The sequence below is a fragment of the Camellia sinensis genome, chromosome 3 (assembly GCF_055761805.1).
Source record: "Camellia sinensis isolate YWXY chromosome 3, ASM5576180v1, whole genome shotgun sequence".
Classification (NCBI taxonomy): Eukaryota; Viridiplantae; Streptophyta; class Magnoliopsida; order Ericales; family Theaceae; genus Camellia; species Camellia sinensis.
Window position 1 is genome coordinate 66365703 of NC_138963.1, and position 17114 is coordinate 66382816.

Consider the following 17114-nt stretch of genomic DNA (forward strand, 5'->3'; position numbering starts at 1 on the left):
ATAGTTCATCAAAGGGGATGGGATTAAAGCCTATTACATAAGAGTCGTCATAATGGTAACCCTACTTATATGACTGGAGATCCCAAGAACTAAGTTCAAAGGGACAACTAAGTTATGTATGGCTCACCAGAAATCACCAGGGGATTAAAAATTCCCTACCCATTCCTATGGTGAGAGTGATATCTGCAACATATGTTGTATGCAGGGGTATAAGGATAAGCTTTGCTTTTAATAATTACTTATATCTTGATTAAGACATAAAATCAAGATGAGTATAAGGAGATACTCACAATAAGAATCACCTATATGAGTGTTGAACTGGGGCCGGTTCTATGAGAATGAAGAGGCTAAATTCTCTAGAAACACTTATGAAAACCAGGCGCGTTCAAGGCCAAAATGAACACAACAGTGAGAACCACGATGTGTTATAAGATATTTTGTGTGAAATCTATTGTCTTGGCTTACACAAACGGCTGAACAATTCAAGGCATCGCGTCCATTGGTTAGCCAGTAAGTCCGATAGGTTATCACTAGGGAAGGTTCAAAGCCGAAAACTACCTATCCTGATGCAAGATATTTTCGACTTATACTCTTTCGTTAAAGTCTGCATATTGTTGCATTTCCGTTGTCATCAAATTCCATTCATGTGGGGGATTGTTGGAAATGGTTATAAAATTCTGGATAAAACCAGAATTTTTTCCTAAGTTCGGTCTATTTTTTAGGTGGGCCGCGAGTGTCGATTTACTCGGGTCAAAGTGGTAACGCGTTCTATGCCGCATTGTGATTCACGTGATATATTTGGTTGCTCAAAACCATTACCGAGTGAATGGGAAATTGAAGCCAAAGTGTGCTCCATGGAAATGGAGTTTTGGTGGAAATTCCTTAAGGTTGTAAATTGGCTTGTCCCACATTGATTTGGTGGGAAGTTTTGAAAGGGTTTATAAGGCTTAGGGTGAGATACTTGGGGTGAAGTTTTGAAAGGGTTTATAAGGCTTAGGGTGAGATACTTGGGGTGTGCCCCAAGGGGTACCCAAGTGTTTTAGAGGGAGAGGTTATGGACAAAATGGGCTAGACCCATTGGACCCAAAAATCAACACACGCGCGCGCCGCCGCCGCCGTCCGTCCGGGCTGGGCGCTAGTTGGGTTGGGCCAAAAACATTTGAATTTAATTTTATTTTTTATTAAAATAAAATCCAGAATTCAAAATTAAATTGGTTTGGATTTTTTGTTCATCCAAACAGGGCCCTTCCCGTTTTCAAACAGAATTAAACTGATTTGGATTTATTGCTCATCCAAACAGAGCCCTTCCCGTTTTCAAACAGAATTAAACTGATTTGGATTTATTGCTCATCCAAACAGAGCCCTTCCCGTTTTGCTATCTGTTGGAATTCAAAACCAACAGGTATCATATTTGTTCAATTCAAAACCAAGAGCCACATACCTGTTCAATTCAAAACCAAGAGCCACCTTCACATCTATAAATAGGACCACCCTCATTTGATGTTTTCCATTCAGAAATTTGGTATTTCACTTCTGCTAATTATATTCTTCATCTTGCTGCATTTTATTTCCGAAAGAAAGAGTGTAAACACTTAGTGTGTTCGTAAGGCAAACAATTTGTAGTGCTGCTATTGTTTGTGGTAAGATCATTTCATCCTGGGAGATAGACGTCCAAATTCTGAAAGTACCGTGGAGAGGACGAATCTGTCTTAAGGACACAGTGTCAAACACTAGACTTGATCAGAAAATAAATCGAAGAAATTAAATCAAGTAAGTTATTTAATTTATTTTCAGTGTTGTTTTTATTTATTTAAATCAGATTTTAATTTTGTTTTTGTAACAAAATAAAATCTGTTTTTTATTTATTTATTTATTTTTATTTCGAGTTTGATTTTTGTAAACAAACAAATTCTCTCCTTTTCTTTATTTCTTTAAATTCTATTGTGTATTTGTTGTTATGTACACAATAGAATTAAATCTTTTAAATACAGTGAAGATTGTCCGACATTTATTTGGGGCATTTATGAACATGTTAGTGTCAACAACCATATCATTAAGCAACTGATCATCACCATTGGTGTTGTTGAGTAATCCGAGCGGATTTAAGGCAAAAACACTATTAGAATGATTATTTTGAGCTGTTTTTGCCTCAATTGAAGCCTCGGAATTGTTGTTATCATTCAGAGGCTGGTCATTTTTGGTACCGAAGAAATTTATCATGAAGTTTAGTTTGTCGTCGAATGTTTTGTTCATAAACTGTGGAGAGTCATCAATGGAGGACTCAGATAAGTCCCCGAGAGGAGCAAAATGGGTTGAGAAGTCTTCAGTGACGGTGGAGCCAATGGTGGTGGCGGCCGTATTAGATGGATTCATGCTTTTGATGTATTCTTGGAGTATGGTGGGTTGAGATTGAGACTTCCAATTCTGGCTGCCTTGTGGTTTCTTGATGTTTTTCCTTCTTGAATTTTGCTTTCTTTTAGTGGCGTTCCAGTGATTCTTTATTGAATTTTCGGTCCTTCCCGATATTCTCTTGGCAATTTCTGCCCATCTGTTGCCGACTTTCTTATGAGCTTCAACCAATATGCTCTCTTCTTCTTCAGTCCAAGTATCTTTCTGATAAAAAAAAAAAAAAAAAACAAGGCCGCCACATTGTGTATTATAAACAATGCAATATACATAGGGGAAAATTAAAAATAAAATAAAATAACAAAAAAAGGTACCAAACTCTAATAAGAATTTCAATAATGCTATGTGCACTGTAGACAAAAATTCATAGAAACGTATAGAGAAAAATCAATATTACACTTTGCTGTAAAGAAAAGTAATATTTTTATAAATTTTTTGTACAAAATTCTTGATTAGAATGATGTGGTAGTGGCATTTTTAAAAGTATAAGTCAAGTTGATGAATTTTTTGTTTTAAAATGATAAAATTAAAATTTATCACATCATTTTATATTTATTTATTCTTATTTATTTTTGCTATGTGGCACTATAAGAATTTATATCTATGAAAACATTAAATGTGAACCTTTTTATAACAAAATTGATGCTTTGAGGGAGAAAAGGTCCCAAAATCACATGAAAGTGAACACTAAGAAAGAGTGGGTGCAAGGAGGAATTTGAGAGGGTATAAACAGACATTGGACTGACCCTACAAGTTTTGCATGTCAAAGTGCTCATATGAAAGACAATCCCGAGGCCCTTGTCTCACAAGGAATTATATTAATTTCCTAGTCCACATATAACGTGGCTTTGTATATTTAAATAACAACAATATTACGAATTCAAAAAAAAAGTTAATGGTTAAAATTTATTTTACTCATGTATTCACATTTCATCAATTTAATCTCCACCACATGTATACATTTGTAATAAATTATGAGTTGATAAGGATGGGTTCATAGCATTTTTATTTAAATAATCATAAAATTCTAAACATGAACCAACATGTCTAGATGGTTAGATGGAAGAAGAAATGTCACTAACTTTTGCGAATTAAAATTAAAAAAAAAAATGGAATGAGAGATGTCAGATGGTGTGAATAGCACCAAACTCACCATAAGATCTGCATGTCAAACCCATAACTTGTAAAACAAAACCCTAATCCACTTTTTGAATGAAACTTTTCACTAATTACTAAATATAAAATATCAAAAGAAAACTCATGAAGAGATGAAGGACAAATCACCTTGATGAAATTTTGGCAATCTAAATCCTATATCTCTAACTTTTAAGATATAAAATTAAATAATTAAAAAAAGAAAAAGAGTTGAGAATAGGAAATTAAACCAGACAAGGCATCCTAGGGTTTTCTCTTTTGACTATTTGAAAAATATCACACAAACCCAAACCAAATCTCAGTTCTTAGATATCTGTCATGGATTTTTATGAGAAATCTAACACAATTGTTTAATGATTAGTTTTGCAAGAAGTAAAGCAAATTTTAACAAAAACCAAACCACACTCAGTGGTTTTGACAAAACCTCAAATTGGGAAAAAGGTGAGGAAAAAAGACCTTGATATTAAGGCGCAAATGATTATGCCACCGCTCCCGGCATTGTTTTCGGCCCTGCCAACCATATTCTCTGTTATCTGAGCCCATTTTCTCACTCCATGCTACGTCACTAAATTGAGCAGTTTCCTGCACAAAAACAAAATCATAGAAATCTTCAATATCAACTGCACTTTCATGTAAAGAGTAGATATATGTGGATTTAGAATAAGCGATACAGTCATATATGGGCTGATATTAGACAATATCGATTGATATATCATTATCAGAAGACAGATATTTAAACCCTAGGATGTATGAGACCAAAAGAAGGGTAAAAATTAAAAATTATGTGTTATATCACCTATCTTCTTCATCTGTCCATTGTCCTTTGATCAGAGTAGTTGTAGAAGAGCCACATTTTGCTCTCTTTGCCACTCCTTTACAATTCCTCTCTGTCGATTTGTCATTTTCACTCAAGCCCATATTAGGATCTATCTCATATGTCCATTTAAGAGTCTCACTATCATGGAAAAGCCCATCCATGAAGCTCTTCTCCAGAAAACTTGGCCCCAAAAAGTCGCTTGAGTAGCCACCAATTGCACCACCAGAAGAAGAAAAACCACCGTACACACTTGTCGGAACGAGCAGTCCTTGGTTGTGCACATTGTTTTGAGTCTGTTGGTGAGAGAAATGGTGGTTCTTTCTTGACAAGAACCTCTCTATGGCTGTTAATTGAGGACTAGGTCTATATAAAGAAGGGTTGTTTTGTAAATTCACATACCCAAAACCACCACTATAGCGATCCCGGTTTCCCTTTCTTTAATTGTTGTATCCGGACGTAGGTTCAGTGGAGTTGGTTGTTGTATGTATCTCGTTTACATCCTTTACTCTTTGTATTTGAGTCTTGGGTTGTGTTGGGCAGGTTTGAAACAGGTTGGTTGAGCTTAGAAACCAAAACTAGTTGCCCAGATTTTAGCCTTCACGCTCGAGCGGAGCTTTTGACGCTCGAGCGGGGGTTTTGGCCCTCGAGCGGGAAAATCCATCTCCTATTATTTCCTCTGCAGTGTTCGACGCTCAAGCGGGCTTTTTGACGCTCGAGCGTGAGTTTTGGTGTGACGCTCGAGCAGGGAGTTGGACACTCGAGCGGGGACCTGGTTCTGCAAAAGTTCTGGAAGGTTGTATCCGCCGCTCGAGCGGGAGTCTGTGAGTGACGCTCGAGAGGGGGTTTCCACGCTTGAGCGGGGCGATGAGTATATCACTCTGAGATCCGACTTTTTGGATCACTTTTTCAACTCCATTTCTCTCTCTTACTTTTGAAAAACACCATTGGAGACATTCTCTCACTAGAACCTCAACTTCTCTCTAGGTATTGATCTAGTATGAGTGATTTCTTCACCTTGGGCCTTTGTAAAAGTTGTGTTGATCGTCGAGGGCTATCTTTTGATCCGAAAATTTTAGGATTTGGAGCATCTTCAATTTCTTCATCTTCTTCCCTTGGGCTCCGAATTTGAGGTAGGGATTCCTACTCATCCTTATGGGTTTTGACCTAGATTTTGAGCATTTTGTTTAAATGGTTGATTTTGGGATTTAGGGTTTCAAAAGTTAAAAAATGGGGTTTTGTTATTTTGATTCTTGAATACGTATTTTGGGTTTCAAAATGATGTTATTGTTGTTAGTTGTTGATATTTGAACAATTGGGTTAATATTGAAAGATGTGGTAGAAAGCGCCAAATTGTGCATAAATTAATGGGTAAAAATTAATTTAGGAAAGTTGTGGATTTGTGAAATTGAGTCGAATATAATGAAATTGGCTCATTATGAGATGGACTAGTGAAGTTGGATTTATTAATCGCTCACTTTTGAAAATGTTGATAAATTATCTGTTGACGAATTTATTATCTGTTTAGAAATAATTGCTTTGAGCAACCGGTGGAGGGTAGTCTTGATTGTTGTAAACAATGCATGATGATTAGGCAAACTAAAACTAATCAATTGGATGTGTCATAGAGTATGACGGATGAAAGGATACATTAACCTTATGTATTGACTGATTATGTACATGATGTGTGTTTATATACATTGCGTTATATGGAAGGAGATAGGGGATGTACTCTACGGTTTAGGGGAAGATAGGGGATGGACCTCTAAACCGAATATTGTCTGGGAGGAGATAGGGGATGGACTCCGTTGATACAGTACCAAAATGTGTATCTATTGAGGTGTTGATATAGCTCATATGCTTATCTATGGAAGTGTTGATATAGCTCATGTGTTTATCTGTTGAGATGTTGATACAGCTAGTATGCTTATCTATTGTAAAGTGGGAAATATTTAATATGAGTTACTATCCCATTTAAATGGTTTGGCCAGATTCTGAGCCGTAGTTGTGAATTGAGAATTGGATAAGAAATGGAAAATGAAATGAAATATGGAGACATATGTCATGTAATGGAAATGGTTTATGAATTGATTTATGTGAGTCAAACATTTATCAATTGCTAATCTCTTAGTTACTGCTCATATTATGTTTAGTATATCTCTATTAGGCGTTGGATTACCCTATATAGGACATCATTTTCAGGTATAGGTAGCATGCCACCTTCAAGGACGTAGCTTGGGAGGCTTAGTGGCTGAAACGTCTTTCTGTGATTATTTTTGTTGTATTACATGTATATCAAGCCCAGGGCCTTCTTTGTATAGAGTTAGCACTCCCTTTTTGTAACCAAGTGTTGACTTGGAAAGTTGTAAGCCCATAGGGCATTTACTTTTGTTGTCAACATGTAATACATTTTGTAATGATTACTCAGATGGAATATATTTGTGCTTGAATCTCTTATGTCTAAGCATGCTTTTGTTGGATGATTTATGGGTTTATTTTGAGGGCGTTACAACCACCACCACCACCTTCCATGAAAGAGAGGCTTGAAGGAGACTAAGAACAATAAGAGAAATGATTGTTTTCAAGCAACAAGATTGCTTCCAGAATTGCTTTGATTTACGGAAGGTGCTTTTTTGTGTTTTTTCTTCTCTCTACTTGTAAAGACACAAGAGCTGGACAAAGAGAGATTATAGTAAAAAGCCTTGTTTGGAGCTACTACAAGGGTTGGAAACCGTTAATCTGAGGGTTCATCCAACGGCTGAGATTCAGAGGTGAGTGTAACTCCTCAGCTTCTCTTCTCAGACAAAAGTAGAAAAATAGTGGTGGAGAGATTAGTGGGTTCGTCATTAACCCTCAGTAATGAATCATTTTTGCTAAATTAAGATTACACTATTATTTCTGAATATATGGAAAGTTTGTGTCTTGTTACAATTAGGGAAAATTTGAATCCAATGTAAATTTTTATAAAAAAAAAAATTACAAATAATTGGTAAATTTTATACATATTAATAATTATAATTATAATTTTTTTCATGACTCTGTAATAAATTTTTTAATAGTAGCATTTATAATTATTCACTGCCATTGTTTGGCCACCCCTCAAGGAAATTACTTTTTTACCCACTACAACATATAAGAGTTTTAGAGATCAAATGTTTTGGTTTCTAAAATTAAAAATTTTGTTACAAAAGACATTTAGGGACTAATTTCTATCATCATGAAGATAGTCACTAAAAGGTCGTCTTGAAAAGTCAAAAATAAGACTTTTAGTGACAAAATTTTGAAAATGTCACTAATAAATAGACTTTTTGGGACAAAATAATTTGGTCTCAAAATGCTTTCTTTTTGAAACAAAAAATTTGGTCTCAAATAGATAATTTATCACTAATGTCCAATTTTCGTTATTAAAAATATAATGACAATATTTTTCACAATAAAAATATTTAATTCTTAAAAAATAATTTTATCCTTAAATTTTAATCCCCAAAATCTTAATTTTTTGTAATGACCGTTGTATTAACAAACTATTGCGCATCAAAGAAAGGGTGCTTTAGGGCACTAAATGTCATTCAACTTGAAGGGCGGTACTATTGATTAGAAATGATGGTTGCCCAAGTCAATTTGGTGATAAAATTAGGAGAAATTACCCCTTACTAGTAATTTGACAGTGGTAGAGTTAATTACCCCTTTTGTAATAAGCCAGATTTCTGCCCAGATTTTTGCTTCAGTGAACACCTTCATTTACAGACTTTGTCTTAAAAAATTCTTTGGTTTTCAACCTACCCCTGCAATCTACATTAAATGTAGCAACGATCCGAACTTCCATTTTTATTTCATTTTAGAACCCTTTCTTAGTCTCCACCGATTGAATATCCTTATTCAGCTCTTTGACCCGATCCATCATTAGGTAGCATCTTTTTAGAGCTAGCTGAAGGTCAAGGTTATACTTGAGTGGCCCTTTTTTCCATTCCACTGCCCTGGGGAATAACCCTAATTAATTTCTGTAATTTTAGTTGACTTTTTGACCATAAATTTATAATTTTAATTTAATTTGGTCTAATTAATTACAATTCTTAATATTTTTTTATGAAAAATATGTATATAAATAGCATGTGTTATATTTGTTACAGTAAAACTATAAATTTACTAAATTTAGTGAGTTAACCTCAACTAATTCAGTAATTGTTTTCTATCAAAAAACATTAACGGCATTATCAATTGGACCAAATTAATACAAAATTTAAAATTAATAGTCAAAATTAAGTCAATTGAAAGTGGAGAGACCAAAATGACATAAAGAGCAAAATGTCTGAACAACCGATGTAATTTGCCCTAATTATTAATATTGATAAAATTTGTCACTAATTTGTAATTATTTTTCAAGTTTTGTCTTAATCTAAAATTCTCCCATAAAATTATAACTACTGAGAGGGACGGAATAGGAGAGAACTTATTATGGTCATGCAATTAATTGCTTGGATGACTGCTTAATGCTTTACTTGTGGAGGTAACGCTCTCTTTCATTGTTGATTTAGGATTTGTTTGAAAATTTGACTAGTTTATTTGATATTTTTGACTATTTTAACTTGTCTAAAAAAATTGAGTTTGAGATAATTTTTAGTTTTTTAATTTTTTTTTTTGTAATTTATTTGATGATTGTAAGAAAAAAAAATTAAATAATCAGGGTTTGAATATAACATTTTGTTTTATTAGTTATTTTAACTTTTTTGTCTTTATTGACTATTTTAGCCAAAACTTGTGTCCCAAACACTCCCTCAATTTGAATTCTAATGTCCACCTCAAAATAATTCTCATATTAGTACTAATAGGGGTGTTAAAAAAATTGGTGAAACAGGTAAACTGATCCAGTCTAGTCCAAACTATCGATTTAGTATAGTTTTTATTGATTTTGATTCTAGTTCTAGTTTTGAAAATGATGGAATTATTCAAATCAATCTGATTCTCGATTCGAAAGCTTTGGTTGTGGCTCCAAACTGAATTGTGATATATTTATTTTTTTCACAATAACTTTCTATTGTCTTATTTTGCTATGTTTTTAAATTAGTATTAAAATCTAATTTCGTAGTCTTGTAATAAAATTATGAGTATTAAATATACTAAACAAATATAATCAAATAATTTAAATAATAGCATTTGCTACAAATAATAATAAAACAAAAAATACATTAATTAGATTATTGTAAAAACTTAATGAAAAACATAAATACAGTTAATTGAAAATTAGTATATAAACGAAATTGGCATATAGCAGTAGATAAATACGAGCAAGTAACTATTACATAATATAAGTAAAAACATTTTACACTCTTGCTCTTATAAAAGAACTTCACCGGAAGAAGTACCACCTTTTTTTACAAAAAAAAAAAACACAATAGAAATTTAAGATTTTTTTTTAAATAGTTTTTTTTAACTATCTTTTATTAATTTATAATGAGCTTATATTATATTTTTTTAATTCTTTCAAGACTAACTTGATTGAAATTATATACTTCCAAAATTTAATAGATTTAATCAATAATTCAAAAACTAAATTAATTTTGATTAATATATTATAAGAATTTAGTAGATTCAATGAATCGTTAATGAATTATGGCCTTTGTTTGGGAATAAGGATTTTTAATCAAAACGTCAAAAAAATACTACAAATTATCAAATCATTATTTCTATTCTTTTTCTTCTTTTTTTTTTGCACATTATTCCATTAAAAGTTAAAAATAACTAAAAAATTAATTTCCAATCGAGCCTTAATTAGATAATTTGACAATGCTTGAAGTAGAAAGCGTAATCAACCGTAAATAATTCAATAAACTCAATAAAGATCTAGGTTTGTTTGGAAATTGATTTTTTTTTTTCCGAATAAATTTTCAACATTTTACAAAATACATGTATAGAGTTAATTTTTATAGTGATTTTTTTTTTTATTTTGACTAAACGCCGTAAGAGCATCTCCGCCGTTTAAATTTTTTTTTCGTCAAATTTGAATAAAAATTTAAATAAAAATTTCATTTGATATCACTCATTTTAACAAAAAATTTTGAATTTTTATCAAAACACTAATCGACCGAGAGGATGTCTGGCCGATCGACTGGTTTGGTGTAAATTGACCACAACCTGCATAATAATTTTGCAAGGAAGAGGTTATGTCCAGGACGACATCCGGCCCAACAATCACCTACAAATTTGATGGAACACTCCAAGCATCCTTAATTTGATAAAAATTTTAAGACATCATTAATTTGATATTGGTTTGATATTAAGATTGGAGCACCAAAATTATTATTTTTTTCCATCAACAAATTTAAATTTGATGAAAGAAAAATGTAAGCGTAGAAGCTCTAACCGAACTTGACCAAGCACTCGTTTGGCATACAAAATTTTGGGGGTAAAATGCTATTTTAATCACAAAAGACAAAATAAGTTAAAAAATCAATAAGATAAAATGTCATATCCAAATCATAATCATTTCATTTTTTTCTCACAAAGTCAAAAAAATTAAAAAATCTATCTCAAACGAAATCTTTTAACCTAAACTAAAATAGTCACAAAAAAAAATTAAAAAGTCAAAAAATCAATCAACGTCCCAATTGAACCCTAAGGCCCCACTTGTTTTGGGGTGTAATGGATGAGAGGACATTACGATGGATATGGGGTTATTTAGCGACGCCGCGCTCCCCGTCGCAAAAAACGGTTTTTTGCGACGATAACTTCACCCGTCGCAAATAATAGCCTTTAGCGACGGCACTTACCCGTCGGTAATGAAACTAAGCGGCGGGGTCGGAAATGCGGAAGTATTAGCGACGGTAAATAAAACCGTCGCAAAACACCTTTTTTTTTAGACGACACATCTCATTTGCGACGGAAATTGGCCGTCGCAAAAAAGGATTAATTCAAACGGCGCCGTTTTACGACCTACTGCCTTCTATTTGCGACGGTCTACAGAATACCGTCGCAAAAAGTCAAAATAAAAAAATCACCCCTCTTCCTGTTGCCGCTCGATCCTTCCTCCCCAAATCCCTAACTTCACCCCCAAATTTCTCAAACGGACTACGAGCAAGACAGCGGTGGTGCGGCGAGCAAGCCGGCGGTGGTGCGGCGGCGACGACGACAAGTAGTGGTGCTCCGGCGACGACTCTCTCTCGCTCTGCGTATGCTCTCTCTCTCTCTCTCTCTCTTTCTCTCTCTCTCTCTCGGTCTCTGTATATATATATATATATATATATATATATATAGATGAATGTCTATATATATAAATCTGTATATATATGCAATGTATATAAATCTATATATATATATAAATCTGAAATCTGTCTATATATATATATAAATCTGTTTATCTGAAATCTGTCTATTATGGTATATATATTATGGTATATATATATTTTCTGGTCTATTATGGTATATATATTATGGTATATATATATTTTCTGGTATATATATTATGGTATATATATATTTTCTGGTATATATTATGGTATATGTATATATATTATGGTATATATATAAATCTGTCTATTATGGTATATATATATTTTTTAAAATATAATTTTAAAAAATAAAGTCCATATCATTATAAATTACATTTTCAACATACGATATCAAATAAAATTACATGTTGAAAATGTAATTTCAATTTAAAATTGTATTTTTAAAATGCGATTTTAAAAAATAGATTAATTTTCTAAATAGTTTAAAAGTGAGTCAATTCTCTAAATTTTTTTTAGAATATTTAAATAAAAATAAATAAAAATAATAATAATAATAATAATAATAATAATAAAATTAAGAAAAACTCCAACATGATGACTACATCGGAGTACAATATTTTGAATATTATCATTAATAGATAAAAAAAAATTTATGATGTGCACTTTTAAAATTAATGCATAATAAGATAATTATATTTTTTTATGATAAAAATTGTAAATATATGTGATGTGTTATGTTTAATTTGTAGGAAAAATTATAAATGCTGAATATATTATCTTAAAGTAATTTTTTTTTTTTTTTTGAAAGTAATACATTTTTCAAGAGAAAAATTATGCTATTTAACTATTATTGTCATAAATTTTGTAATATTATTATGAAAAATATATCATATACAATCCAGAATAGAATGCAATTTATACATAAGATGATGACTACATCGGAGTACAATATTTTGAATATTATCATTAATACATAAGAAAATTTATAATGTGCACTTTTAAAATTAATACATAATAAGATAATTATATATTTTTATGATAAAATTGTAAATATATATATATATATCTGTTTATTGGTTTATATATATCTGTTTATTATGGTTTATAAATCTGTTTATAAATCTATTTTATTGGTTTATAAATCTGTTTATTGTATATAAAATAATCTTAAATAATCAGATTTCAGAGATGTCTATATATATCTGTTTATTGGTTTATTTAAAATACAATAAACAGATTTCAGAGATGTCTATATAAATCTGTCTATATATACAATAATCTTAAAATACAGTTCCATAATAAATCTGTTTATTATGATAGAATTTCTTTTTTTTTTGTATTTTTGATATCATACACATGTAATGGTTCGATTACAAATTTAAATTGCAAATGTTTAAATAAGTCATAAAAATATTTAAGAGAAAATAAAAAAAATACAAAAAAAAAACAGGATTTTAACCCTTATAATAAAATAAATCTTAAATTTTTAATTTAATTAATTTAAACCTTAAATAGGAATTTTAGACATTTCGTTAATTTGCCAAATAGGATGTCGAGTGAATATTTATGTGTAGGTATTATATTTAGAGTTACTTTGGTGAGATATTCTTGTGGATGTGTACAGATGATGGATAAGAGTTGGATTGATTTGCCAAATAGGATGTCGAGTGAATACATTAATGGGATTGATGAATTCCTTGTGTTTGCCTACACCAATAGGGTTGAAGGTTCGATGATCAGTTGTCCGTGTAGAAAGTGTGAGAATCGATACTATTTTGTACGAGATGGTGTACGAGGGCATCTGATTTTGAATGGTTTTTTTAAAAAATACAAACATTGGATTAATCATGGGGAATCTTACATATCTCTGCATAGTAATCGAGAGAATGAACATTAGCTAATTTAGACATTGGAGATGATATGATTGGAATGATACAAGGGGCTATGGGAAATCCACATGCCGGTACAAGTGTTGAGGGTGATGAACCACAGGGGCCTGATCCCCGTGCATCTGAACCCCAGCTCGGTCCAAATGCAGAGACTGCAAAGTATTTCAAACTTCTTCAAGATGCACAAAGTGAATTGTATCCGGGTTGTCAGAAGTTCACATCTTTGTCATTCATTGTTCGACTTCTACATTTGAAGGTGCTTAATCAGTGGACGGACAAGTCTGTTGACATGTTGCTTGAGTTATTGAATGAGGCGTTTCCGTTGGGTGTGAAACTCCCGGACTCATATTATAAAGCTCAAAAGGTCACAACAGATTTGGGCTTCACGTATGAGACGTGGGATGCATGTCCCAACAGTTGCATGTTGTTTCGAAACGAGGACGCCAATCTTGATAAATGTGTCATATGCAACAGTTCTAGATGGAAATCAAATGGTGATGGTGGTTCAAATGGTCCTAACACAGGTGGCAAACAAATAGCTGCAAAACAGATGAGGTATTTTCCTTTAAAGTCAAGGTTGCAGAGGTTGTTTATGTCATCCAAGACTGCCAAGTTAATGAGATGGCATGCAGAGGAACGAACTGATGATGGTGTCTTCAGGCATCCTGCTGACTCCCTTGCATGGAAAGATTTTGACCGTCGGAATATTGACTTTAGTAATGATTGCCGAAGTGTAAGGCTTGGCTTAGCATCTGATGGTTTTAACCCATTCAGGACGTTGAACATAGTTCATAGCACTTGGCCTGTTGTGTTCATTCCATACAACTTGCCGCCATGGATGTGCATGAAGCAACCATTTCTAATTTTATCCGTGCTTATTGACGGCCCGAAAGGACCTGGTGACAAGATTGATGTTTATATGCAACCGTTGATTGAGGAGTTGAAAGAACTATGGAATGAGGGTGTGTCAACATTTGATGCATCAACAAATCAAATGTTTCAAATGCATGCAGCTTTACTGTGGACAATTAGTGATTTTCCTGCATACGCAAACTTGTCAGGATGGAGCACTAAAGGAGAATATGCATGTCCTTGTTGCAATAAGGAAACTACATTGTGTTGGTTGAAGCATAGTAGGAAACAATCATACTTGGGTCATCGCAGATTTTTACCTACTGGCCATAAATTTCGGAAGGATAAAGTATCAATTGATGGTAGTCGGGAAGTCAGACTCAAACCAAAATTGTTGTCTGGAACTGAGATGTTGCTACAATTAGAATCTGAGGGTATTTTAACCCAATACAATAGGGATGACCTTAAGGAGAGGCATAGGAGACAGGTAGAGAAGGAGAAAGCTGGACATCGCACCCATAGTTGGAAGAAAAAGAGTATCTTTTATGAATTGCCATATTGGGAGCACAATCTAATAAGACACAACCTCGATGTGATGCATATAGAGAAGAATGTTTGTGACAATGTGTTGTGGACAATATTAGGGGTTGCAGGAAAATCGAAGGATGGTGTTAATGCTCGGCGTGATTTACAAGATATGAATATTAGAAAACCCCTACATTTGCAGTTAAGAGGGTCGAATAAAGCCTATTTACCACCAGCACAATTCACGATGACCAAGGATGAGAAAGATTTGTTCTTGAAAGTGTTGAAGGAAGTAAGAGTTCCCGACAGGTATTCATCCAATATATCACGTCGTGTGCGCTTACATGATAGAAGCATTGGGGGTCTTAAGAGCCACGATAGTCATATTCTGATGCAACAACTTATTCCATTGGCTACTCGCAGATCGTTACCGAAGAATGTAATTGAACCCTTGATTGAATTGAGCAATTTCTTTAGACAATTGTGTTCGAAAGTGAATCGTGCGACAGATTTGCAATATATTAAAGATCGTATCGCTGTAACACTTTGTCATCTAGAGAAAATATTTCCTCCGAGTTTTTTTGATATAATGGAGCACTTGCCTATACATCTAGCTGATGAAGCGTTATTGGGTGGAGCGATTCAGTTTCGATGGATGTATCCAATTGAGAGGTATCTTCTTACTTTGAAGTAATACGTGCGTAATAGAGCTCGTCCTGAAGGATCAATTGCTAAAGGATATCTTATGAAAGAATGCATGAATTTTTGTGCACAATATCTCAGTGATGTGGAAACCAAATCTAGTCGACCCGTGAGGAATTATAGTGGTGCTGATAATTTGGGTCATGCTACTGGTGAAAACACAAGCTTTTATCTTGATAATACTTCTTGGATACAAGCTCATCGGTACATATTATGCAATACAAGCGCGGTTCAACCATTCATAAAGTAGGTTAAGTCACTCACTCAATATTTTATTATGTTTTATTGAATTTTCAACTAAAATTTTTGTATGGCTAAAATTTCAATCTACACAGCAAACACCTTGAAGTACTTAAGCTCAAAATGCCTCGTGTCGACGATCATCAACTTCGGCGTGAACATTTTGAAACTTTTCACATTTGGTTCAAGGAACATGTATGTATTTAACTTTATAGATTCTAGTTACTTAAGTCGATCTACATTTTAAATTTTACATTTCGTGTTAAATAGGTCCAAACTTTGCGAAGGACTACTGATGTCATACTTTCTGAAGAGATTATTCTATTGGCAAATGGTCCTCATAACCTGGCAAGGAGGTTCAACGGGTATATACTGAATGGGTTTCGGTATCGAGTAAAGGCCATGGATGATCGTCGAGCCACACAAAATTGTGGTGTAGCTTTGAAGGCAGATACCATAAGTTATGCTAGTCGAAAAGACAAGAATCCTCGTCTGGGGTCTGTGTACTATTATGGACAATTAACAGATATTGTTGAGATTCGATATTCCAATGAGAAGAAACATGTGTTGTTTAAGTGTGATTGGATTGACAACATTCACGGAAAGAAAGAAGATGTCTTCAATTTCACGTTGGTGAACTTCAATCATTTGTTGTACCGAGATGATCGAATTACCAATGAACCTTTCATCTTGGCGTCCCAAGCAGAGCAAGTTTGGTATGTTGCAGACCCGTTACAACCAGACTGGCAAGTCGTGGTGAAGATGTCTCAAAGAGGTTTATTTGATATGAGTTCAACTGATCCACAAATCGAGCCATACATGAGCCAACAATTGGAAGAAAATATAATGCTTCGTGATGAAGAAGTTGGTTGGGTGAGGGAAGCCGCAGAAGGGGAAACAGTTGATGTTCAAATAGGCTGATATGTAATCAACATTAGTAATTCAATTAAGGCCAAGGTTGTAGTTAATCATCAATTTCTTAATTTACTTTGTCTTTGTAATTGTATTAGTTCAATTCATGTCATATTATAGTTGATGACAAACCATTGTCTATGTTTCTAATGTCAATTAATGTTATATTGCTTGCAGATTATTATGGGAAGGAAGAGGAAGCCTGATCATCCCCGGCGCATGATGTCTGATGTGCTACATAACAGGACATCAGTAGCACCACCATTAGAGGAGGCATCACATCGGCCAGCATCGGAGGGGCCATTAGTGCCACCACCATCTGAGGGGCCATTACCACCGTATCGACCACCATCAATGGCACCACAGCAGCTACCATGTACTCAGCCTCCACGC

General features: G+C 33.5%; 2 protein-coding genes across 2 annotated transcripts in view; one reads left to right on the forward strand and one right to left on the reverse strand.

The window, feature by feature from the left end:
• LOC114255856 (uncharacterized) overlaps window positions 1-17114 on the reverse strand; it is a 45192-nt gene that overhangs the window by 7404 nt on the left and 20674 nt on the right. Inside the window, exon 3 of the mRNA XM_082918107.1 lies at window positions 1990-2613. Coding sequence (XP_082774233.1) covers window positions 1990-2613 — 624 coding nt within the window. The remainder of the gene's footprint in view (window positions 1-1989; window positions 2614-17114) is intronic.
• On the forward strand, window positions 15801-16843 carry LOC145821025 (uncharacterized). The gene is made up of 2 exons (XM_082917642.1): window positions 15801-16004; window positions 16080-16843. Exons 1-2 carry the CDS (start codon window positions 15933-15935, stop codon window positions 16728-16730), a joined length of 723 nt encoding a protein of 240 aa, XP_082773768.1. The 5' UTR covers window positions 15801-15932; the 3' UTR covers window positions 16731-16843.

Excerpts from the sequence above, each read along its gene's own strand:
- LOC145821025 (XM_082917642.1), top strand. The coding sequence starts at position 15,933 with ATGCCTCGTGTCGACGATCATCAACTTCGGCGTGAACATTTTGAAACT. Across the intron at positions 16,005-16,079 it reads ACATTTGGTTCAAGGAACAT|GTCCAAACTTTGCGAAGGAC; the intron begins GTATGTATTTAA and ends CGTGTTAAATAG.